General features: G+C 27.7%; 1 protein-coding gene across 1 annotated transcript in view; it reads left to right on the plus strand.

Moving 5' to 3' along the window:
* Positions 1 to 12,052: 12,052 nt before the first annotated feature.
* Positions 12,053 to 25,232, plus strand: part of LOC111677161 (heterogeneous nuclear ribonucleoprotein Q) — a 43,028-nt gene continuing 29,848 nt past the window's right edge. Inside the window, exons 1-5 of the mRNA XM_046950564.1 lie at positions 12,053 to 12,171; positions 12,739 to 13,060; positions 13,182 to 13,423; positions 17,388 to 17,531; positions 23,588 to 23,723. Coding sequence (XP_046806520.1) covers positions 12,055 to 12,171; positions 12,739 to 13,060; positions 13,182 to 13,423; positions 17,388 to 17,531; positions 23,588 to 23,723 — 961 coding nt within the window. The 5' untranslated portion in view covers positions 12,053 to 12,054. The remainder of the gene's footprint in view (positions 12,172 to 12,738; positions 13,061 to 13,181; positions 13,424 to 17,387; positions 17,532 to 23,587; positions 23,724 to 25,232) is intronic.

The following is a 25,232-nucleotide window of genomic DNA, read 5'->3' on the forward strand; positions in this document are numbered from 1 at the left end:
ACATACAATCGTGTAATAAAAAACTCATGTAAATTTAATACAGCTGTAAGTAGGTTTATATATATGTTCCAAAATATGCACATTTTACATGACAAACACTTTTTATATGTAGAAAAGCAGTGGTGGGCTAAAAGAGCTGAAACAATGTTGACAGTTTTAATAATTATATGGTTTTGGTGGGGATTTTTTAAATTTGTTTGTTAATATTTTAAGGAATTCGTTTTTACTCTATAGTCCCTGTTTACTATAAATGCCGATCACTGTTTTTTAGCCTAGAAACACTTCATTTCTTTATTTATTTAATAAAAAATATATATGGCAGTTATAATAATGTTTTTGTTATGTGTAAAATTGTAATATCCTTTACTGTCTTTACACACACACACACACACACACACTAGACGACTTATTCTTAGTCTTTTTAGTCCCTAGAAAATATTTATATGCAACAAAAATATGCACATAAATTGCAACTAAAGTAACATCTGCATAATTATAATGTGTTCGGTAAGGTTCAGTTTGGTTTTGTTTTTATTTCCTTTTGGGGTTTTTTTGCTCTATAAATATATACATTTATTTAATAAAAAAAACAATTTAATATTTAATCCTAGGCAAATGTTGTTAAAATAATGCAAATAGTTTTTAAGCCGGATGTGCTTACACATGTATATCTTATGGTTTGTTCTCTACTCTGCTGTTCAATTTTAAAGACAAATTCATTAAGGTATTTATATGTTATCTATACCTGCATTATTTTAAATATTTAATTAAGAATTAAATGGAACTAACATAGGGGAATAATCTTTAGTAAGCTTTTAATTAAAATAAACATAAATACATGTAAAGCTGTGTATACATAATCATGTCAAATCATATAATGTTGTAAGAAAAATGTACAGAATATGGCCTACAACCATATGAACTTATAAACTTTGGTATTAAAACGTTTATAGAAAAAGTTCTTAACTGTATATTGTAAAACAATAATATTGTCAGAAATTTGACAAAGACACAATTGTCAGATAAATTATTTCTTTTGGCAATACTGTACATTAAAAGAAACAAACACAAGTGTAGTAAGAGTGAAAAGGTTTTGAGTGAAAAGTTTGTCAGTGTGGCAGTAAAATCGTCATATTTTGCTAACAATTTTTTTATTATCAATAAATTGTCAGATCTGACTACATTGTAAGATCTTACAACCCTATAAACATAGCTTAAAGAGTGAATTCGAAAATTAGCAGAATTTTCTACAGAAAACTTATCTATGATCCATCAATGCAATGATGTTATTATTCTCAGAGCTCAAGCTAATAGCTGTGACAACCGTGTAGTCAGATCTTACAACGTTGGCAAAAAAATGTTCAGAAAATGTCTAACATTTGCTTGAACTTACAATTTTTATTTTAAACGTCTTCAGGAAACGCGTTTCTGGCAGTATTGCAAAACATTTTCTGAACATTTTTCTGACAACATTGTAAGATCTAAGAATCGTATATACATATCTTAGTACTGTATTAAAGTAGTATAAAGTTTAGAATGTTCCAGATCAATTTGATTGGAAGCTAAAGCTAGATATAATCGGTTGTAAGATCTTACAATATTGGCAGGAAACTGTTCACAAAATATCTTACAACCGTGTCAACTTACAATTTTTGTCTTGCAACATTGTCGAAAATACTTTTTCTGATATCGTTTCAAATCAAACATTGTTCACACAATTGTTAAGCATTTTAAAAACATTTTTCTGCCAACGATGTAAGATCTGACAACCGTATATTACAGCTTTAACATTTTTTACCACAAATTTACAAATCAATCAATATTTTCGACTTCAGATAGGAAATAATTTAAGAAAGATAAAGGTATTTCAAGTCCGATTTTAAGATTCTAGTCTAGTAGACCATATGTGGTGCGTTCAATTCTCACCTGAGTGAGTGGTTAAGAAGCTCATAACAGATGCGATAAAGGCCTTGGTGTACATACATCCTCCATTCAAGCTAACTAAATAATTAAAAAAATTACGTAAAAATGTCACAAAATCCTTAAATTTTAATTTGAATTTGTTAAAGAAAACTTTTTGCTAAATGTCCCTAGTGTACAGTAATTTACAACCAGAAAAAAATATTAAAACTAAAAATAGTCAAACTATACTTTTCCCATTTGAATAAATAATTTATTTTTTGTAACTAAAAATATTTCATATTAAATTTTATTTCCATATAAATATATATATGTTTTAGTGAAATTCCTTTAAATCATTGCTTTGAGTTTGTTTGGTTATGTAAATTGCACCCTTATGACTATAAAAATAATAATAAAAAAATTGCTATAAAACATACAAGTTTTCACCCTCAACATGTTCATTGTTGTTTGTTTGAAATTTGAAATTTCGAAAACATTTTGTCTGTTGTCTGTGGTCATCACCCCAAACCACATACTGACACAATAAATAAAAGAAAAAAAAAGAAAAATAACAAAATATTACACAAACAACACCATAGTGATACTTGAAAAATTATTATTAAAAATAAAAAACAAAAACATAGGCAGACAGTTAGACAGTCAGACACCTTCTCTATAGTTTGTCTTTAGCACACATTATCTGCATAGTGCAGTAGTTACACATATATAGGGAAAAAATCGACAAAACACTGAGGGGGTTATTTACGAGTAGTACATGTGTGTAGGGGTAGGTTTTAAACTTGTTGGTCTGCTTGTCTTTTGTATTGCAAAAAAATAAAAATAAATACTTGTACATGTATTGTGTTGTATGTATTTAAAAAATTATTATAACCACTACAAAGCTATAAACTATTACGAATAATAACAACTATTTTGCACATACTTGCATGCAATTGGAATAACAATAAATTTATTGAGGTAGTTTTATATATGCAAACCCACACCACCACCACCACCAACCATTATGTGGTTAAAATAATAAAATTTCTAGTTTGAACTTTAATTTAAATTTTATAGCTTCCAGTCAACTTTGCATTAGAAGCTAAAATATGCGGACATTTTTGAGTTTTTTAAAGCCTCCCGGTCCTGACTATAGAGCTGCTCATAGTCCAGACTATAGATCTGTCTATAGTCTTGACTAGAGATCTGTCTATAGCCCTGACTATAGATCAGTCTATAGTCCTGACTATAGATCAGTCTATAGTGCTGACTATAGATTAGTCTATAGTCCTGACTATAGATCAGTATATAGTCCTGACTATAGATCAGTCTATTGTCCTGACTATAGATCAGTCTATAGTCCTGACTATAGATAGTTCTGACTATAGATCAATCTATAGTCTTGACCTTAGATATGTCTATAGTCTTGACTTTAGATCAGTCTATAGTTCTGACTGTAGATCAGTCTATGGTCCTGATTATAGATCAGTCTTTAGTCCTGACTATAGATCAGTCTTTAGTCCTAACTATAGATCTGTTTATAGTCTTGACTATAGATCGGTCTACATTTTTTTTTAAGTCTTGACTTTAGATCTGTCTATAATCTGCCTATAGTCTTGAACGTAGATCAGTATATAGTCTTGTTCTCTCTATAGTATTGACTGCAGATCAATTTATAGTATTGACTATAGATTAATCTATATTATTGTCCCTAACCTTTACAATAGATCAGTTTTGATCTTGACTACAGATCAGTCTTCACTAAAGATCATTCTATAGTATTGACTATAGATCTATCTATAGTTTTGACTATAGATTAGTCAACAATCATGACTGTAGACCTGTTTATGACATTAGCTATAAATCAGCTTATGAACTTGACTATAGATCAGTCTATATTCCTCACTATAGATCTGTATATAGTCTACACTATAGAAATTTCCATAGTCTTTACTATAAATCTATCTATAGTATTGATAGGTGTATAGTTTTGACTATAGATAGGTCTGTAGTCTTGACCATAGATCGGTCTATAAACTCGACTATATATATGTCTTTAGTCATGACCGTAGATCTGTCTATGGTCTTCTATAATCTTACTTGACTAGATCTGCCTATAGTCCTGACTGTAGATATGTCTTGACTTTATATCTGTCTATAATCCTGTCAACATATCTATCAATAATCTTGTCTTTAGATCTATCTATAGTTTTGAAGATATCTCTTGACTATATTTCAGAACGAATTAAAAATTTCGTTCCCAAAAATTTTGTTCAAATTATCTTCTTTTTCTTTTAACATTTAATATCGTGTTCAAACAATTAATATGTATGTATTGCAGCAAAAGTTTCATTTTAACATTGACAGCTAAGGTACAGAAGTCTTTAAGCCCCCATGTGTACTATTATTCCCTTTGAAACTTTAGGCTACAAATTGTTGTTACTTTTTTTTTTTTTTGCCAACCAGCTCAACATTTGCGTGTTGAAGAAAAATATTCCAAAAGTTTAAATAAAAACAATAACAACAATTTTGTTTATTTTTATTTTATAATAAATTGTTGTTTTCCTTTTTCAACACAAAAGAAAACAAAATATTTATGACGTTTTTTTTTTTTTTTTGACAATAAACTGCAGTGGGTTTATTATTGGCGATATTACAGTAACTACAACTAGGTACTACTATCAGTAAATTTACGCTACTATACATAGCAAAGGCTGTAGATTTTTTGCTGCGTTGTTGTTTTCTAAACGTAGTTGTTTATTATTTATGGTTTGTAACTTAGACATTGTCGTAACTATTGTTGTTATTTACCGCAATTCAAAATAAAAAAATTTTAATAAATTTTAACACAGTATGTAAAGATATGAAAACTTTAATAGTGAATTAAAACTGGAAATTAAAGAAATTAACATACAACTTTTAAAATTAATACAATTTAAACATTTCTTTGTTATTATATTAATAATTACATTCCTTTACATAACTGTTATGAAAAGAATTCCAATTTATACTGAAATGTTTATTTTTTTTAGAAAAACTAGAAAAGTGTTTATGTTCAGTTGTTTGCATTAGTCGAGTATGTGTAAATTTTTAGTTTATTTTTTTATTTTTTTTGGCATAAACTATAGTAAATATTTTTGTTATACAAATATTCTATTTCTTTTGCCTTCAACCGTATCATATGGTTTTTATTTTATTTTTTTTATTTTAATACATTTGTAGTTCAACGCCAACAGACTATGCATACATACTATATACTACTGCATCATGTTGCAGTTGCCATAAATTTCGTTGTTACTATTAAATAAAGTTTTTTTGTTGCTGTTTTTTCATATACATCTTTTTTTGGTTGCTTTCCAGCAAAACTATTTTAACGGAAGTATGCATAAATTAGTTTTTATTCTATATGCTAAAAAAAAGACCCACCTCCCCTGTAGCCTTTAGCTGATACTGCCACTTTTTTGTTTATTGTAATGTTTCTTTGTGTCACGTAGTTTTTTTAACATTTTTTCGGTTATATTTGTTGCCAAAAAAAATCAAAATTTGTTTAAAGTTTTTAAATTAACAAATTTAATTTGATTTTTTTTAATTTAACATGTTTTTTTCTGTTTTTTGTTAGACATGCTTTTAGTAGAAAATGTATAGCGTGCAGTCATATGTTGATATGTTTTGAATAGTAACAATGTTGAGGAATTTTTAGTTTAAAAGGAAAAACCTGCAATCTTTAAAATAGATCAGAAGAATTATCGATCAGTTTATAGTATTGATGTTAAATCAGATCTGTAGATCAGTCTACAGTATGGACTATAGATCAGTCTATAGTTTGACTATACATCAGTCTAAAGCTTGTAGTATTGTTCAGTCTATAGTCTTGACTAGAGATCTGTTTATAGTTTTGTCTACAGACTAGTCTATTGGTCCGTCTATAGTCTTGACTATAGATCAGTTTATAGATGTCTATAGTATTGACTGCAGATCTGTAGATCAGTCTATAGTATTGACTATAGATCAGTCTATAGTCTTGACTATAGATCAGTCCATTTCCTTGACTATAGATCAGTCTATAGTCTTGACTATAAGTCTATAGTCTTAACTATAGATCGATCAATAGTCTTAACTATAGAACAGTCTATAGTTTTGTCTATAGACCAATATATAGTCTTGACTATAGATCAGTCAACAGTCTTTACTATAGATCAGTCTATAGTCTTGACTATAGATCCGTCTACAGTTTCGACTATAGATACGTCTATAGTTTTGACTATAGATCCGTCTACAGGCTTGACTATAGATCCATCTACAGTCTTGACTATAGATCCATCTATAGTCTGACTACAGACCAGTCTGTAGTCTTGACTATAGATCAGTCTGTAGTCTTGATTATAGATCAGTCTATAGTCGTGACTTTAGATCAGTCTATCGGCATGACTATAGATCAGTCTATAATCTTGACTATAGATCAGTCTATAGTCTTGACTATAGATCAGTCTATAGTCTTGACTATAGATCAGTCTATAGTCTTGACTGTAGATCAGTCTATACTAAGTAAATATTACCAAAATCAAATTTTCTACAATGTTTTGCAACCTCTTTTATAAATTCATATAACAGGAGTTAGCTACCTTTGCATCTTAAGCTTATATTATAAGTTAGAGTTAAGTTTCTGAAACAAATGATTTTTAAATTTTATAAAAGAGAATATCGAAGAGTTAACATACTTCATTTTCAATAATATTTTTGTAACAGAACTGTTTGCAACTTAAGTAAAGGTTAAGTGTTGCGTATAATCTTGACTATAGATCAATCTATACTAAGCCAATGAAACCAAAATCAAATTTTCTCGAATGTTTTGCAACCTCTATAACAGGAGTTAGCTACTTTTACATCTTAAACTTATTTTATAAGTTAGAGTTAATTTTCTGAAACAAATGATTTTAAAATTTTAAAAGGGAATATTGAAGAGTTAATATGTGTACTTCATTTCCAATAACATTTTCTGTTTGCAACTTAAGTAAAGGTTATGCGTTGCGTATGCGTGTTAAGTATATTAAGTATACGTATATGCGAAATACTCATAATACTTAAGCTTGTCATTTGCAAAAAAAATTAATGAAATTTTTTATCTAAATTATGAGTTCGTTTGTATTTCTATAATTTACATTATATGATGTCACTCACACTAAACCGCTCTTTTACCTCCCCCTGTACCTTTTGTATTAGTTTACGGCTAAGAAATAATTATAAATATTTACTGCCCTAACGAATTCCATGGCATTTCATTAAAATAAAAAAATCTATAAATTTAAATAAAAAAATAGAAATAAAAGAACAGAATTTTATTAAAATTTACTTTTATAACATATCACACATTGCAAATTTTATATATATATATTTTTCATATTTTTTTTTTTTTGCAAACATTTTTTTCTAACAAGAAAAAAATGTTTACTTTTAATGAATAATATGAACGAAAAACAAAACAGAAAAAAGTTCTACAATTTCTTTTTAAAATACTACACCCAAGCCCACAAAAAAATTTCAATGTCAAACAAATAAAAATAAATAAAAAAACAACAAAAATTTATACATATATATAAGTAAAGTACAACAAAGAATATAAGAAGAGAGTGTGAAAAAATAAGGTGAGTGGGAGAGGGTAGGTAGGGAATAATAGAGAGAACACATCAAACAAGTATAAACATTTGTAGCATTAATAATAGATTATACATATATTTTTTTGTTTAATCTTTTGTTTTTTTGCAAATCTATATGTAAATTTTGTTTTTTTTTCTATTATTGTTGTTTCTACAAATTACGCAATCTAGTTTGTTTTATTTTATTATTTTTTTATTTATTTTAAAAATAATTCGAAAATATACTAAAAGAAATAGAAATTTGACAGTAATAAAAAGAAGAAGAGATAAAAGTTTTCTTGTTCAACTAACAAGAACAAGCAGAAAAAATTAAAGATAAAATTTAATAGAAAAAAAAGAAACGAACATAGAGACAAAAAGAGTAGTGTTGGGTTATGTCGAATTTGATGTACCCACCAGTCAAGCAACGTCGGTTTGAATTATATAGAAACTCTATTAAATTGTAGCTAATACTATAAACCAGTTTTGACTAAACATAGACCTGTATATCATTCATGAATAGAATTCTTGACTAAAGATCACTTGAATTTAGATCATTTTGTAGTCATGACTATAAATCACTCTGTGTGTTGACGATATTTCTCTCTAATATCTCAACTATTGATCATTTCATAGTTTTGACTATAAATCACTCTATAGCCTTGAAGATACATTTTTAGTTTTGACTATTGATCACTCTATAGTCTTGACTATAAATCAGCCTATAGTCTTGAATGTAGATCAGTCATAGTCTTGACTATAGATCACTCCACAGTCTTGACTATAGATCACTCTATAATCTTGACTATAGATCACTCTATAGTCTTGACTCTAGATCACTCTATAGTTTTGACTATAGATCACTCTATAGTCTTGAATATAGATCACTCTATAGTCTTGACTCTAGATCAATCTATAGTTTTCACTATAGATCACTCTATAGTCTTGAATATAGATCACTTTATAGTCTTGAATATTGATCACTCTATAGTCTTGACTTTAGATCACTTTATTATCTTGACTACAAATAACTCTATAGTCTTAACTATAGATCAGTCTATAGTCTTGACTATAGATCAGAGACTACAGAGTCTGGATTATAAATCACTCTATAGTCTTGATTATAGATCACTCTATAGTCTTGATTATAGATCATTCAATAGTCCTTACTTTAGATCACTTTATACTCATAATTTTATAGTATTAGCTACAGATAATTTAAAGTACTATCTCACGATCACTCTGTAGAATTGACTACAGATCAGTCTGTCTATCATGTTTTCAAGAAAGACCTGGTTCACACTGGGAAACTTTTGTTGAGAAACTTTTTATTTTGTGTGTGAGAGAAAGAGATGGTTTATATATCTTTCTCCTTTTCTCACACACAAAATTTAAAAGTTTCCCAAAAAAAGTTTCCTGATGTGACTCAGGCCATCATCTTAAAATCTCATAGAAATTTCGAATATAAAAATTGCGCAATATTTCAAATTGTTACAAACGCAATGACAAATTCAATTTACCTCACAACATCTTGGATGACGTATAGTAACAATTTGCAAAAGAGAGAAAAAAGTTATGGGTTATTGAGCTAATGTTTTAGAGAATGTTAAACTATTTTTAAATATTATTAACATTATTATTTGTGTTTTTTTTATGCAAGAGAAAAAAGACACAAAAATTCCCACGAAACAACAAACGAACAACATCATCGTCAGCCACCATATGATTGACATAATTTCGTTTATTTTCTTGTTATAGTGACCTATTTTTTGTTAGTTTTTTTTTGTATATTTTTTTTATAAATTTATTAATAATAGCAAAAAACTTTTTTAAGTTATGAAATAGAAAGCATTTGTTGTTTTTGTTTAATAATTATATGTTTGGCTATAAAAAGAATTATGAGCCAGTTTTATAGTTTTTTCTTTAAGGGAGGAATACATTTTACTTAAGATTAAAAATTTTAAATTTTATTTGTAATTGTTTTTCTTAAGAAGTAGTAAATATTTATATATTTTAATTATATTTAGACTTAGACTTAACGCACTTGCAAAATAAGCTTTCATTTTTGTAAGAAATGTAAATTTTTCCTGAACTAAATCAAAAAGTTTTTGTTTTATCGTAAAGTTCTTCCAACAAACATTTCAAATAGTTTTTTTCTGACAACTTTGTATTTATCGAAATAAGACAGACTTCATATAAATGATCTATCTGTTTGATAACGTCACCACTTAGTAATAGAAACATCATAAATTTTTGACATAAATTCTTTCTCTTTCATATTCATCATTGCACACACACACAGACACATTCACCTAAACGTATACGCAATAAAACACGCATAGTTGTTAATAAAATTAATTTATTATAATAAAATAAACATTTGTTTATCAATGTTTATTATTTAAAGAAATTTTTTATACCACATTTTATTTTATAAACTGTTGGCCTAATTTTAAAACTATAGATATTTATAAAAATTATTCTCTCTTTATTTCTATTTTATATTAGTACTCTGCAAAAACAAGAGCGTAAGTTTGCTGATGTGTGCAAAGTACTGTTACGCATAGAGCAGGCATGGAAAATTGAAAATTTGAATTAGTTTTTGTCTATGGACTAGTAAATTGATTAGTATATAGACTAGTCGATTGACTTCTCTGTTGATTAGGTTGTGGATTAGTCTACTGCCTAGTCTTTAGACTTTTCTATTGACTACTCTATTGACGAATCTATAACAGAGATACAAGCCGAAAAGGCTTAAATCGGCGTCAGCTGGCCGCCGGTAATATTTTGCAAACCGCCCTGCCGCCGACTTCTTTCGGCTCATAAGCTAAACCGGCTTAATCTTAACCGCTGATAGACTTTGGAATCGCACATGTATTTTAGAATATAATTTATCCAATTTGAACGGAGTTGCCAATAATTCAACTTAACTTATTTCAAATTGAGAAGTGTTACCACATAATATTGTGCTAATATTAAATTAGTGAAAACTACTAGAGACAGGTTTATATATAACAGACTATTATACAGAGAATTTTCAATATATGAAGGAAATGCTTATAGGTCAATTTCTAAAGAAAAATTTAACCGATAATTTAGTCGCTGCCGATATTTTCTATAATAAGCCGCCGCCGCTTATCATTTTGCATCAGCTTGTATTTTTGTTCTATAACTTTTCCATTGAAAAGTCTATAAACTAGTCTTTTAACTAGTATGTAGACTAGTGAATTGGACTACTTGTTTGACTATTCTATGGATGAGGTTGTGGACTAGTCTATTACCTAGCATATAGACCGTTCTATTGACTACTCTATCGACGAGACTATTGATAGGTCTATAAACATGTATATAGATTAGTCTATTGTGGAGAATATGAATTCGTCTATATACAAGTCGATGCATCAGTCTATTAACTAGACTATTATCTTACCCATTAGCTAGACTATTAACTAGTTTATTGACTAGAAAATAGTTTGGTCAATTGATAAGTCTTTGTACTGGTCTATTGATAAGAACATAGTCTATCATATTGTTTATTCTTTTTTCTGGAATGAGCTAGTAAGTGGTCAAAGAAATGGACCTGTAACTAGTCTATGGCCTAGCCTATTAAATAATTTATTACCTAGGATATTACCTAGTCCATTGATTATTCTTTGGAAGAGTCTACTATAAGACTAGTTTACGCTAATTATAAGACTAGTCTATGAATTAGTGTAATAAATAGTTTATAAACTAAACTATTAACTAGTCTATAAACTTTTCTATTGCTTAGACTAAAACTATTCACGGTATTTGTTTATTAAAACAATGTAGTAAAAGTTTATAATATGTAGTTGTCCATCCCTGGTATAGAGATAACAAGCATACGTACTCACGCACTTTACACTCTTTTCACACATGACTATTGTTTGGCTTTTATAGTTGTTTGATCATGTATAAACAACGGCAACAACAACAGCTAGAGTATGTATCATGAATGGGAGCAATAGAGTTCAATAAACTCTTCAAAAGAAAAAAAATATGCTAGACATTTTGTTAAAATCTCCCACCATAGAAAACATAATAGCATATACTCTATGTTTACTAAATACATCGAATTGTAAGAGACATTTTATTTATAATTTTTTTGGGCTAAATTAAGTTTTATACAAAGAAATAGGGCAAACATTAGTCGTTTAGACTTCGTAGAATTAAAAATGTTTGTTATGATTACGCACAATTTGCAAAAATGTTGTTGTAATAGATTTTTGTTAAAATCGTGCGTTCATTGAACTTTTCAAGGTAAACAAAAAAAATTGCCTTTTTTGCGAAATATTGTTGATGTGTAAAAGTGCGTGTGAGAAGGCGTGTGAAAGATTTGTTTGGTGTTTTTTTTCGCAAAGTTCGCAAAGTTTTCGTAAAGTTCAGTCACCCTTGTGCTGCGGTACTTTTATTCTTTATTTGTTTTAAAGAAATTAGTTTAATTGATCATCATCATAAATTAATTTAATTTTATAATTTTTTTTATCTTTTTACAGAAATGGCGGAAGGCAATGGCGAACTGGTAGATGACATCAATCAAAAATCAGAAGATCGCGGCGATGGTGAAAGAACAGAAGATTATCCAAAACTTTTGGAATATGGCTTAGATAAAAAAGTGAGTAGAAGTTGTTTTAAAAGAAAAAGTGAAAGTCTGAAAAAGCTCTGTCTTTAATTCGAGAGCTAAGTTTTAAACAAAATTATAATGAATCCAAAGCTTATGTTTTTCATTACTTACAAAGTTCCGTAGAAACATTTCACAACCGGGAACTTTATTTCACATCAAAGAAGTTCGTGAATGAAAAAAGTGTCTAGTCTATGTCTAGTCTATGTCTAGTCTATGTCTAGTCTATGTCTAGTCTATGTCTAGTCTATGTCTAGTCTATGTCTAGTCTATGTCTAGTCTATGTCTAGTCTATGTCTAGTCTATGTCTAGTCTATGTCTAGTCTATGTCTAGTCTATGTCTAGTCTATGTCTAGTCTATGTCTAGTCTATGTCTAGTCTATGTCTAGTCTATGTCTAGTCTATGTCTAGTCTATGTCTAGTCTATGTCTAGCCCATGTCTGGTCTATATTTAGCCTAAAATATTACCAATTACCTATAATTTCTTTATTATTTATAATTGTTTATTTAAAAATGAAATGCAATGCAATATTAATATCCTTTCTTCCCCCCTCCCAACAGGTTGCCGGTAAACTAGATGATATATATAAAACAGGAAAACTCGCCCACGTAGAATTAGATGAACGCGCACTGGATGCGCTTAAAGAGTTTCCGGTTGATGGTGCCTTGAATGTATTAAGTCAGTTCCTGGAATCAAATTTGGAACATGTATCGAATAAATCTGCGTATTTATGTGGGGTTATGAAAACCTATCGACAAAAAAGTCGAGCCAGTCAACAAGGTGTACCAACACCAGCAACCACAGTGCAAGTTAAAGGACCAGATGAGGAAAAAATCAAAAAAATACTAGAACGTACCGGTTACACTTTAGATGTGACCACGGGTAATTATATACATATATATACATACATAGATATTTTGTTAAGCAATGCAAATTGTTTGTGTTTTTTTTTTGTGAAATGAAAAAACTAATATTTTTTCTCTTTTAAATTTGTTTTGAACAGGCCAGCGCAAATATGGTGGACCACCTCCTAATTGGGATGGTCCGGTACCGGGTAATGGTTGCGAGGTATTTTGTGGGAAAATACCCAAAGATATGTTTGAGGATGAACTAATACCCCTGTTTGAAAATTGTGGCACCATTTGGGATTTACGATTGATGATGGATCCTATGACTGGTACAAATCGTGGTTATGCATTTGTTACTTTTACCACAAGAGAAGCCGCCTCTAATGCCGTCAAACAGGTATTTTTAATTTTATACTTTTTTTTCAAACTTGTGTTTGTTTTTTTTTCAACTATAATACAAGATAGCTCTGCTTTATTTATATTATATATATTTTTTATTTACAATATTATGAATAATGTACAAAAAATTAAAACAAAACTAAAACTAATTGATATTTTAGGTTAATATGTGAAAATTTTAATATTTGGCTTTTTTTGAAAAAAAAATAAGTACTTAAATATATATTTTTAGGCTTTTTTTTCAAATAGGCGAACGATTGGTTTTTTTTTCTCATATTTTATTATGTTAAATATTTATATAAAACTGTATGGTTAATAATAGTGTTTTAATTGTTTAAGGAGATTATTGCCTTTTTTATTAAATTTGTTATTATTATTAGTTTCCTAGCTTGTGTTTTAAAACTTTTTGCTAAACTTTTTTTTTAGTTAATGTTTTTATTAAACAAGTTTTTCTCTTATCACTTAAGCTGTATTTAAAGTAATATATTTGCTGTAAACTTTTAGTTTTAACTATATAATTTTTAGTACATTACTTGACTTGGCCTCTTTGCATGAGTTTGGTTATTTTTCCTAAAGGATTTTAAACAGAAAAAATATAGAAACAGTTTTTTTAAAGTTGTGTTTTTTTCCAAAGTAGCAAATTATATTATTTAACGTAATTGTAAAGCTTTTCTTTACAAGGCGAAAATCCCTGTTAAAAGAAAAAAAACTATCAGGTTTAAAAAAAGTTTTGGTTTAAACAAAATTTTGCGGTTTGAAAAGAAGTCTCTTGAAAAAAAAATACAATACCTGGCCTTCCAAAAGTATTAAAACAAAAATCTACCCAAAAACCAACCAACCCCTTTTCTTTTACTACTTAAATAAATTGCATTTTATTTTATTCCTCTTTTTTCTTTCCCTTATAAATTTTCTGTTCTTTTTTAGTTTTAAACAAAAAAAAAAAGAAATTAAAAACTTCTTGTTAGTTTTTAAGTGTAGTTTGTTACTGTATTGTTTTTTTATATAAAACTTTAAAATTAGTTTGTAAGTAAAATTTATTTATTTCTTTTACAATTTTCCTAAGTATTTTATGTCTTTTTCTTAAAAAAAACAACGTCGAAAAGAAAAAAATCTAACAACAAAAAAAAAACTCTGTAAACCATTATCACGTGTTTGGCAGCCGTTTTAGGTCATTTATTATCCAAAAAAAGAAAACAAAAAAACTAAAACAGTAAAGTGTCTTTTGGTTTTTTTTAAGTTTAACAAAATTCTAAATTTATTTTTATATTTATTCTAGAAAAATCTACCAGGATATTTTAATATTTACTCTCTTTCTCCTCTTTGCAATAAAAAACAAAAACCCAAATCAACAAAAACAAAAATAATTCTTTTGAATTTAAAATCTACGTTGTTCAAACTCATAAGTACTTTGCCATCATTTTCTTCATATACATGTATTTTTTTTTAGTTTTAGCCTTTTTCCTAACCTTTTACTCTTAGTAACATGTTTTTAGTTTAGTTTATTTCTTTTACTATTAAAAAAAATTAAAAAAAAAAATAAAATTAAAACAAAGATTTATTTATTTATTTCTTGTTTTTAATTTTATTTTTACATCTTCATCCATTGTCTGGTTTTATTTTCTACAAATTGCGAGCATGCCTCTTGAATAATCAACTTCATAAATAAAATCCATTTGTTTTTTTTTACTATAACACTTCCTCCTCTTGTTGCTAACACTTTTTACATTTTTTCGATTTATTTTTCTTTCTTTATTTATATTAAAAAAACTATATTAAAACAACATTTTTGGAATTGCAGCTATTTGGCTTAAAAGACATTTTGTAAGAAATGTTTTGTTCAAAATTTTTCTTATATATGAATTCTATAACCGTTTTATAAACACTAATTTATATTTTAGTTGGTTTATTTAATTTTATTTTTTATATTTTAAATTATTCTTTATTTTTGTTTGATTTTGAATTTCTGTAGTTAAAGTTTTCCCTAATTTATTTTTTATTTTTTTTCCTATATTTAACTATTTAAATTAATATTTTATAAATATTCTTCTATATTTTACTGTACGGTTTTTTATAAGGAAAACTTAAAACGTTGACACTCCTTCATTGGAAATGACACAAACACTTCTTCAAACTGCATTTAAACGATTCATTTCGATCAATGACAGCTACTTGAATGTGAGCTTTAAAGCTCTAAATTATATCCTTCTCGATATCCTTTACAATTCTATTTGGAGATGAATGCGGCCTCCTCATTGAACTAAAAGGCTTGACATTTAGTTCAGTTCAAAATCATGAACGCCTTGATCATTAATTTTTCCAGCTTCTCATTATTATTAATTATATTTTTCCAAGATCCTTTACAACTCCATATGGATATAAACGCAGCGTTCTCACTGAACACAACTGATTTGAATCCAATTTAGAAGGGAATATGCCTTTATAATCATATAACTAAATTGATAGAACAACCTTTCAACTCAAAATGTTTCAAAAACTAATACAAACTTATTGATTTGTATGATTTGATCGGATTATTCTGATCGATTAGACAGTTACTTGAAAGTGACCTTCTAACTTCATTGTTATCTGCATTATGATGATGTTGTATTATGATGTCATCATAATACTATTTGCCGACAAGACAGCAGCTTCCAAATTAAGATCGACAGACTTTTTCATTACTTCGGTCGCTGTTATAACTACCTTATGAAAGTGTTTCCAGACAGTGATTGATTTCCTTTAGCGATTTTTTGTTGGTGGTACCGCATAAAAACATGTCTATTCCTTGACATTAGCCCTCTTTGTCATCATGCACACAAAGATACACTTTTCGATGTCCTCCTCAGCACCTTCTGCTCCTGTCATCATCTTGAGGACAGGCATTCTACTTGTGTCCTCTTGATAATAGACAATAGACTAGAATACAGACTAAACTTTAGACTTTAGACTAGACTATAAACTGAACTATAGAATATACTATAGACTAGACTGTTGACTAGGCTATAAACTAGACTATACACTAGGCTATAGTCTAAAGTCTAGTCTATAGACTAGACTATAGACTAGACTATAGACTAGACTATAGACTAGACTATAGACTAGACTATAGACTAGACTATAGACTAGACTATAGACTAGACTATAGACTAGACTATAGACTAGACTATAGACTAGACTATAGACTAGACTATAGACTAGACTATAGACTAGACTATAGACTGGACTATATTATAGACTATATTATAGACTGGACTATAGACTAGACTATAGAATGTACTTTTGACTAGACAATCAGATCATTTATTACATGTCAAAGATACTGGTATGAATGTTTACAAAATTCTCTTTCCAAGTACATTCTAACTTCCTTTCTCCGACCATGACGTTATATATTTCTGTTTCCAGTTTATGAAATACTTTTACTCCAGAGATACATAAAAGGCTCTTTACTATTCATATTTTGCGTTTTCTATTAGTAACTAATACAATAAACGCTCTTCAGACGATCTTTAACTCTTTTAAAAACTGAACTAATCTCCTTTAACATCCCACAAACAACTCCTATTAACTCCGTTAATCTTTTGCCTTAAAACTTTTATAATTTGTTTTATTTAACTATTAATTATTTATTAAAAAATTATAATTTTATTTTAAAGGTAGTTGTTGTTTTTATTTATTATTTGTTACAATTTAATTGTATTCATTATCCTCTCCTGTTGTTATTATTATTTAATTCTTCATCTCTTAAAAACAAACATAAAAAAACTCATCGTTCATTTTTTTATTATTATTAAAAAAAGAAATTATTTTAATTTTAAACAATTGGTTTTTTTTAATTATTATTTTATATTTTTTGTATATTATTATTTTTTTTAATTTAAACCCATTTATAAAAAAATCCCTTTTAAAATGAAAACAAACAAACAAAAAAATACAAATTTCCCCACTCACTACTTCTACAGCTCGATAATCATGAAATAAAACCTGGCAAGTGTCTGAAAATAAATATAAGTGTACCGAACCTGCGCCTATTTGTAGGCAATATACCCAAATCGAAAGGCAAAGAGGAGATTTTAGAGGAATTTGGTAAATTAACAGGTAAATTATAAAACAAAATTCTTTACACACATATTGTTAAAATTTTTTTTACAAAAATTTATTAAATAGTTTTAATAATGGTTAAGAAATAAATGCCTAACCTTATATTAAACTATATTATAAATAAAAGGGGATAAGCATAATATAAAAAATTGCTTAAAAATTGGCTTTAAAAAATAAAACAAAAATCCAATTGGCTTTAACAAGAATTTACCTTACACAATATAAACTAATTGGCTATTAAATGAATTGGCTGTTTGATGTATTAAAAGAAAAGAAAAAAACGGCTGTTTTTAGGTTAGTATCTTCGTAAATGTTTATTAGGTTATTAGTTATGGCGTTAAGGGACCAACTGCTGCAACTGTAAATCTATTATCAACAAACAACACAATCTTTTTGCAATGTGTATATAATTTTCGAATTTTGAGTTTATAAGTTTTTATACCCTACACCTCATTAGTGGGAAGGATATATTGGTTTTGTGCTAATGTTTGTAACATTCACAAATCGGCTTAGTATTGTTTTCTGAGTCGATTAAGCTATGTCCGTCCATCCGTCCATTGTTGCTGTAACTGGATGTTATTTCTTAGGGAAAAAGCTTCCGGTTGATACAACTGTTGCTGAGTTGACAATCTTTGGCCGATTGGGAATAGAGTCGTTTCGGAGCGGATATCTAATTGTCGTGGGAACGTCCGTCCGTCTGGCTGGCTGTCCATGTAAACCTTGTGCACAAGTACAGGTCGCAATTTTCAAAATAATTTGATGAAATTTGGCACATACTCCCGTTTTGGCCCAAGGACGAAGCCTATAGAAAATGGATAAAATCGGCCCATTATTTCGCCTAGCCCCCATACAACCGTACACCCCGAATAAGGCATTTGGACTCATAATTAAGTTAAATGTTCTATTATGTCAACAAAAATTGTCAAAACTTAGTTTTATAGAACTTTTAATGTCATTACCGGTTTTTGTAATGATCGGGCCTTATTTGACCCTAGTCCCCATACAAACTCCCTTCAGAAAATGACTTGAAGGTCAAAATTACGTCCGTCTAGTTAGCTGCAAGATAATTTGATGAAATTTGAAAATTGATAAAATCGGTCCATTATTTCGGCTAGCCCCCGTACAATCGTACACCCCGAATTAGGCCTTTGGGCTCAAAATTAAGTAAAATGTTCTATTATGCCAACAACAGTCGGTAAAACTTTGTTTTATTGAACTTTTAATGACATTGCCGCTTTTAGTAATGAACGGGCCTTATTTGACCCCATACAAACTCCATGCAGAAAATGATAGGCCCTTAGGATAGGCCCTTATTTCCCCTACTCCCCTTTGAGCCCTTCTGTAAAAAATGTCTTCTTTTATCAAACTGACTGGTGTAGGGTATCATATGGTCGGCTGTGGCCGATTAGACATTCATAGTTGTTTTTTTATGTAAATAATTTTTTTTTAACTTAAATTTTTTTCTGTTCTGTAACCAAACAAACCATTACTATTCATCCATTTTTTTTTTTTTTTGATTAATACAAATAATTTTTGATTTTATTTTTATTACCACCATCCATCCTCTCAATTGCCATTTTAACACCAGCGTTAACATACACGTTTAAAGCACCATAATCCATACATTTTTGAGACTATCTTTTCAAATGCGTTTTTTACTTCTGTTGTTGTTTTTAACAGAATAATTGGTTTTCTTTTTTTTAAATATTTATATATAAAGTTTTTTTTACACAATATAGGTCTACAAACTCTTTTCAAAATAAAGCAATAGTTTAAATTTTCTTTTTCTTTAAAATTGTCTTTGTACATACATTTTCATATAATTTTTTATTTTATTCATTTATTTCATTTAGCTTTTTTTCTTATTTTTTTATAAAACTTATATCACCTTAACTTATAAACTACTTATAGCTATTATTATACAATATTCCATTTAAACCAAAAAAAAAAAAAAATTAAAAAAAGAACTTAAACTTTCATGTTTATTTTTTTCAAATTTTAATAAATCTCCAGTCATTAACTTGTGCGTTATTTAAAGATGTTGTTAACAGAAATAACCAGAAAAAAAACAATAATCTTGATTTAATAAATAACAAACAAATATCTTTAATAACTTTTTGCATTAAATATTTAAATTATAATAAAAAAAATTTAAATAATTTTAGTTTCAAGGAATTAAGTTTATTTTCGGTATAGAATAATATCATTATATTATCATAAATGTTTTTAAGAAAATAATGATAAGAAAGTAACATTGGCAATTAAAAAATGTAATTCGAAACAAAATTGCTTTGCTATTGGCATTAAACTAACATTATGAAAATTTATATATCCAAATAGTTTATAAAAGAGAATCTGATGTGATATTTCTAATATCGATATTGAGCTCAATACTTTTATTTGCAAAGGACGCGTTGTTGTACGACAAGATTGCAAACTATGTAGTTTATGGTTCAGTTGTTCATTTCTAAAACGAAGTTCGTAACATACATATCTTTTAGAGATCCAGCAAACGATCCTAAAAAAACTTAATTGCAACTTTTATTACAATACGTTAAAATTCAAATTAGATTCTCTTTGTTCTGCATTAAATTCAAATGTTTCCACTTCGAAATTATTCGGAAAAAGTCGTGATCGTATGATTAAAAAATCTATATAAAGTAGAATTTTATAACGATCTTAACTCAAATATTTGCAAAAGTTACAATCCTGTGCGACTTGATTGCAAACTATTTTACGTTTCAGTTGTTTATTCAGAAAGAAAATTCTACACATGTCTTTTAGATGAGAACCTGTTTGATCTCTCAATATACTTTTCTGGGAGCAACGCGATCATAAAAAGTCGCGATCGTATGATTAAAAAATCTATATAAAACAGAATTTTATAACGATCTTATAAGATCTAGATTTTTACAATTTACTTATAAATTTTTACTACACCAAATGTTAAACTAGTATCTCTGCGTTTAAAAGATATGAACTGTGAAAAAATTCACAGAAAAAGCTGAGATCAGAGACTAAAGATCACTTTTCAACGTACGTAAAGATCTTAGTAGATTTTTTATCGTATCGTAGCAGTTGCTAAACAAAACTCTCTTCGTTTAAAAGATTTGAAATCTATAAGTGTTCATAAAAACCTGAGATCAGAGAGTCAAGATCATTATCTTATCGATTAAATTGTTAACGTTTATAATGATGCAATAGATTTCATTGCCAACGATATGATGCTGCCTTTGTATAAAGAAAAGTTTTTAAATCTGAAAATATTTATAAAAAGCCAAGATCAGAGACTAAAGATCACTTATCAAAGTCCACAATGATCTCAATAGATTGTTAAGAAAAAGCCGAAATCAGAGACTAAAGATCACTTTTCAACGTACGTAAAGAAATCAGTAGATTTTTTCTATCGTATCGTAGCAGATGCTAAACAAAACTCTCCTCGTTTAAAAGTTTTGAAATCTATAAATGTTCATAAAAACCTGAGATCAGAGAGTCAAGATGACTATCTGATCGATTAAATTGTTAACGTTTATAATGATGCAGTAGATTTCTTTGCCAACGACATGATGCTGCCTTTGTTTAAAGAAGAGATTTTAAATCTAAAAATATTTATAAAAAGCCAAGATCAGAGACTAAAGATCACTTATCAAAGTCCACAATGATCTCAATAGATTGTTAAGAAAAAGCCGAAATCAGAGACTAAAGATCACTTTTCAACGTGCGTAAAGATCTCAGTAGATTTTTTCTACCGTATTTTAATAATAGCAGTTGCTAAACAAAACTCTCTTCGTTAAAAGATTTGAAATCTATAAGTGTTCATAAAAACCTGAGATCAGAGAGTCAAGATCACTATCTGATCAATAAAATTCTTAACCTTTATAATGATTCAATAGCTATCTTTGCCAAAGACACGAAGCTGCCTTTATTACAAAATAAACTTCAGCTAGAGCAGTTGTTTAAAAGCAGTCCATTTAAAAGATTTTAAATCTGAAAATATATTTATAAAAAGCCAAGATCAGAGACTAAAGATCACTTATCAAAGTTCACAATGATCTTAATAGATTCTTATGCCAATGACGCGATCCTGTGCGTAGATGAGATTCTAGATTAGATTCTCTCCATTTCAAGGATTTGAACTGTGAAAATATTCATAAAAAGCCGAGATCAGAGACTAAAGATCAAATGATCATAATAGTTTTCTTTGCCAACGACACAATTCTGTTCGTCTTTATTACAATTTCAACTAGAGCAATTGTTGAACGCAAGACTTTACGTTCAAAAGATTTGAATTCTGAAAATATTTGAAAAAGATTGAGGAAATTCTTAAAGTCGGTAATAATCTCAATAGGGCTGTAGTTAAACCAGAATCTCTTGAACTTTAAAAATGTTCATATAATGCCGAGATCTGTGATTCAAAATCACTATATGATCGCCAAATTTCTCAACGTCTATAATGTTACAATAGATTTATTTGCAAACGATGCCATCCTTTGCATTCCATACATTCTCTTTGCTATGTACTAGTCTATAGACTTGATCAATGGACTAATCTATCGAATAATTTATGGGCTAGAATGTCAACTAGTATACGAACAAATCTATGGACTAGTCTTTTGTTCAGTCTATGTTCTTGTTAATATTTGGACTAGTTGATCTATAAGTCTATAAACTAATACATATGATACATATATTAGATAAGTCTATTGATTAGTCAAAACCATTGACTAGTTTATAAACTAACCTATTTAATAGTTATTAGATTATTAACTAGATTATGGACTAGTGTGTGAATTAATCTATGATCTAGTCTTTGGACTAATATATAGACTAGTTTATGAACTAATGTATTTACTAAACTGTTGGCTAATCTCTTGTCTACTACTATAGACTAGTCCAGGGACTAATCTATAGACTAGTTTATGGAGTAATCTATCGCCTGATATACTTACCTGTCCAAGGACTAATCTATATACTAGACTTTATACTAGTGTATGAATTTATCTATCAACTGATCTAATCCATACACTTATCTATATACCATGGACTTTCGATTGACCTGTAGATAGTGTATGGCCTTGTGTATGGACCAATCCGGGGACTTATAAACAAATTAATCTAAAAAGTAGCCGATCGACTTGTTTATTAAATATAATCTATCGTCAAATAACTAGACCAATGACTAGTCTATAGACTAGTATGTACATATATTGATCAGTCTATTATGTAATCTTTAGATTTGTCTCTTTATCTACTGATTTAATAAGTAGTTAAGTAAGTTTTGAAACGATCGTTTGATAATATTAATTAAAATCCAACATTCTTGAAACATTTTAACAAATTTTTCATATTTTTATAATGATTCCAATACTTTCTTATCATTATGTTCTTCTAATCAATATGAGCAAATTAAAATTAATTAAAAAAAAAAATTCAGTAGGAATTTGTTAAATTTAAAACATACTTAAAAAAAATTATTATGTTATACTCCATGATATGCCTTTTATTTTTTTATAATTTTTAAATTTAATTTAAAAAAATAAAACAAATTAAGTAGATATTCATATAATTTTCTTTCTCTAACTTTAACTCTCCACTTACTACTTCTATTACTTGGAAATAAAAATCATTTTACAAAATTTTTTCATTTTAAACTAAAATTTTTCGGTTTATTAACTAATAACTAATTAACAACACCATTTTTGAATAATTTTTACTATTTTAATTATTTTCTCTTAAAAAGAAATAATAAGAAATATCATAAAGAAAAAATAAAACAAAATCATAATATTAGTAATTTTTATTATTATTTATTTTCATATTTATATTTACTCTGAATTATCATTACAACTATTATTATTATAATTAATAATATTAACTATTATTTGGCACGTGAAAAAGCTAAAACTATTTATTAATTTATTTAAAAAAAAAAACAAAAAAAGTCTAATATAATTTTTCCAAAAATCCCCAAATAGCAACAAAAAAAATATCAAATTCTGTTCTTTTTTTATCTGTGTATGTGTGTGTTTTGTATTTGCTACAATTTTTTAACAATTTCCAGCTGAATGATTATGAAATTCGGAAAGGCAAAAAGATTGGTGTAACGATATCATTTAATAATCACCGGCTTTTTGTCGGCAATATACCTAAGAATAGAGATCATGATGAATTAATTGAGGAATTTGCTAAACATGCACGTAAGTGGTGATCAAAAACAACATAATTAAACCAAAAAACAAAAAAAAAACAATAATTACAAAAGAACAGGATCCAAAAAAAACTCCTCCCCTTAAAAAATTGTAAAAAAAAAATAATAAAAAATAAATCCCTTAACACCACTAAATAATTGGTAACTAGTAAACAATTGGTATTTTAAATAAACAAAATAATTGGTTTGTTTAATAAATATTACAACAAAAGCGTAAGTTGCAGAATATAGTTTTACAGGAAATTTCTTATTAATTAATCTTAACAAACAAATTGGATTTTTGTTAATTTTTGCAATTTTCGCTTAATCAAAAAGTAAAAAAAAACAAAAATTCTAACTACAAAAATTCATCTACAGGTGAAAATTATATTTATTTCTTTAAATAACTTAAAACATAAAAAATCAATACAAAAAATCAATTCCCCCCTCCCTAATAAAAATAAACCAAAACAAAACTTTGTTTTTTGCAAAAAAAAACTGCTTAAAACTTTCTCTTTGTACTCATTTGCAGATGAAATTTTGTGATTGGAATTTATATTTTTTTAATGTAAAACTTAAAAAAAATTTTCCTCCCCTTATTTAACAAAAAAAAATTATTATTAAAAAGAAAAAATACAACAAAAAAAATTTTTTTAAAATAAGAAAAAACGTAACAACTGTAGCTTAACAATTTTTTCTTTATTTTTTGCCATAATTTGTTTATTATATTTTTCTAAAAACTTAAAAAAACAATAACTTAAACATTTTTCCAAAAAAAAAAAAACAAAACCATGCCAAATTCGCTATAAATGAAATTTAAGTATTTTTACAAAAAACATTAATTATTCTGGTGAATTTTTTTTTTCAACATAACAATTGTCCAGCTACAGCTTAATTAAAAAATAATACAAATTCTTAATAAAATATTTAAGAACGGTAAGAAATTTTGTTTAAAAAGAAAATCAAACCTCTTTACCCTTTAAATTGTAATATTTAAAATGATTGTCTCTCTCTCTATTTCTATTAATTACACTCTTCTAACTTTTTTAAATATAATCTTCACCTGAAAAAAAAAAAAACGAAATAAGTAAACAAATTTAATATTTTATTAGTAAAGAAAATTAAAAGTTGAAAAAACAAATCACAAACTTGTTTAAGTTATCATGAAATCTCCGGATTGTTTAATTTAAAATCTTGTTCTAAAAACAAATCTATTTCAATTCTAGATTATTGAAGTTTAGTTCTAGATCAGTTCTAGTTGAGTTCTAGTTCAGATCTACATCAGTTCTAGTTCATTTCTAATTCAGTTCTAGTTCAAATCTAGTTCAGTTCTATTTCAGTGCTAGTTCTAGTTCAGTTCTATTTTAGTTCTAGTTCAGTTCTAGTTCTACTTTAGTTCTAGTTTAGTTCAAGTTCAGTTCAAGTTCAGTTCTAGTTCAGTTCTAGTCCAGTTCTAGTTCAGTTCTAGTTCAGTTCTAGTTCAGTTCTAGTTCAGTTCTAGTTCAGTTCTAGTTCAGTT

This window comes from Lucilia cuprina, chromosome 4 (genome assembly GCF_022045245.1).
Source record: "Lucilia cuprina isolate Lc7/37 chromosome 4, ASM2204524v1, whole genome shotgun sequence".
Lineage (NCBI taxonomy): Eukaryota > Metazoa > Arthropoda > Insecta > Diptera > Calliphoridae > Lucilia > Lucilia cuprina.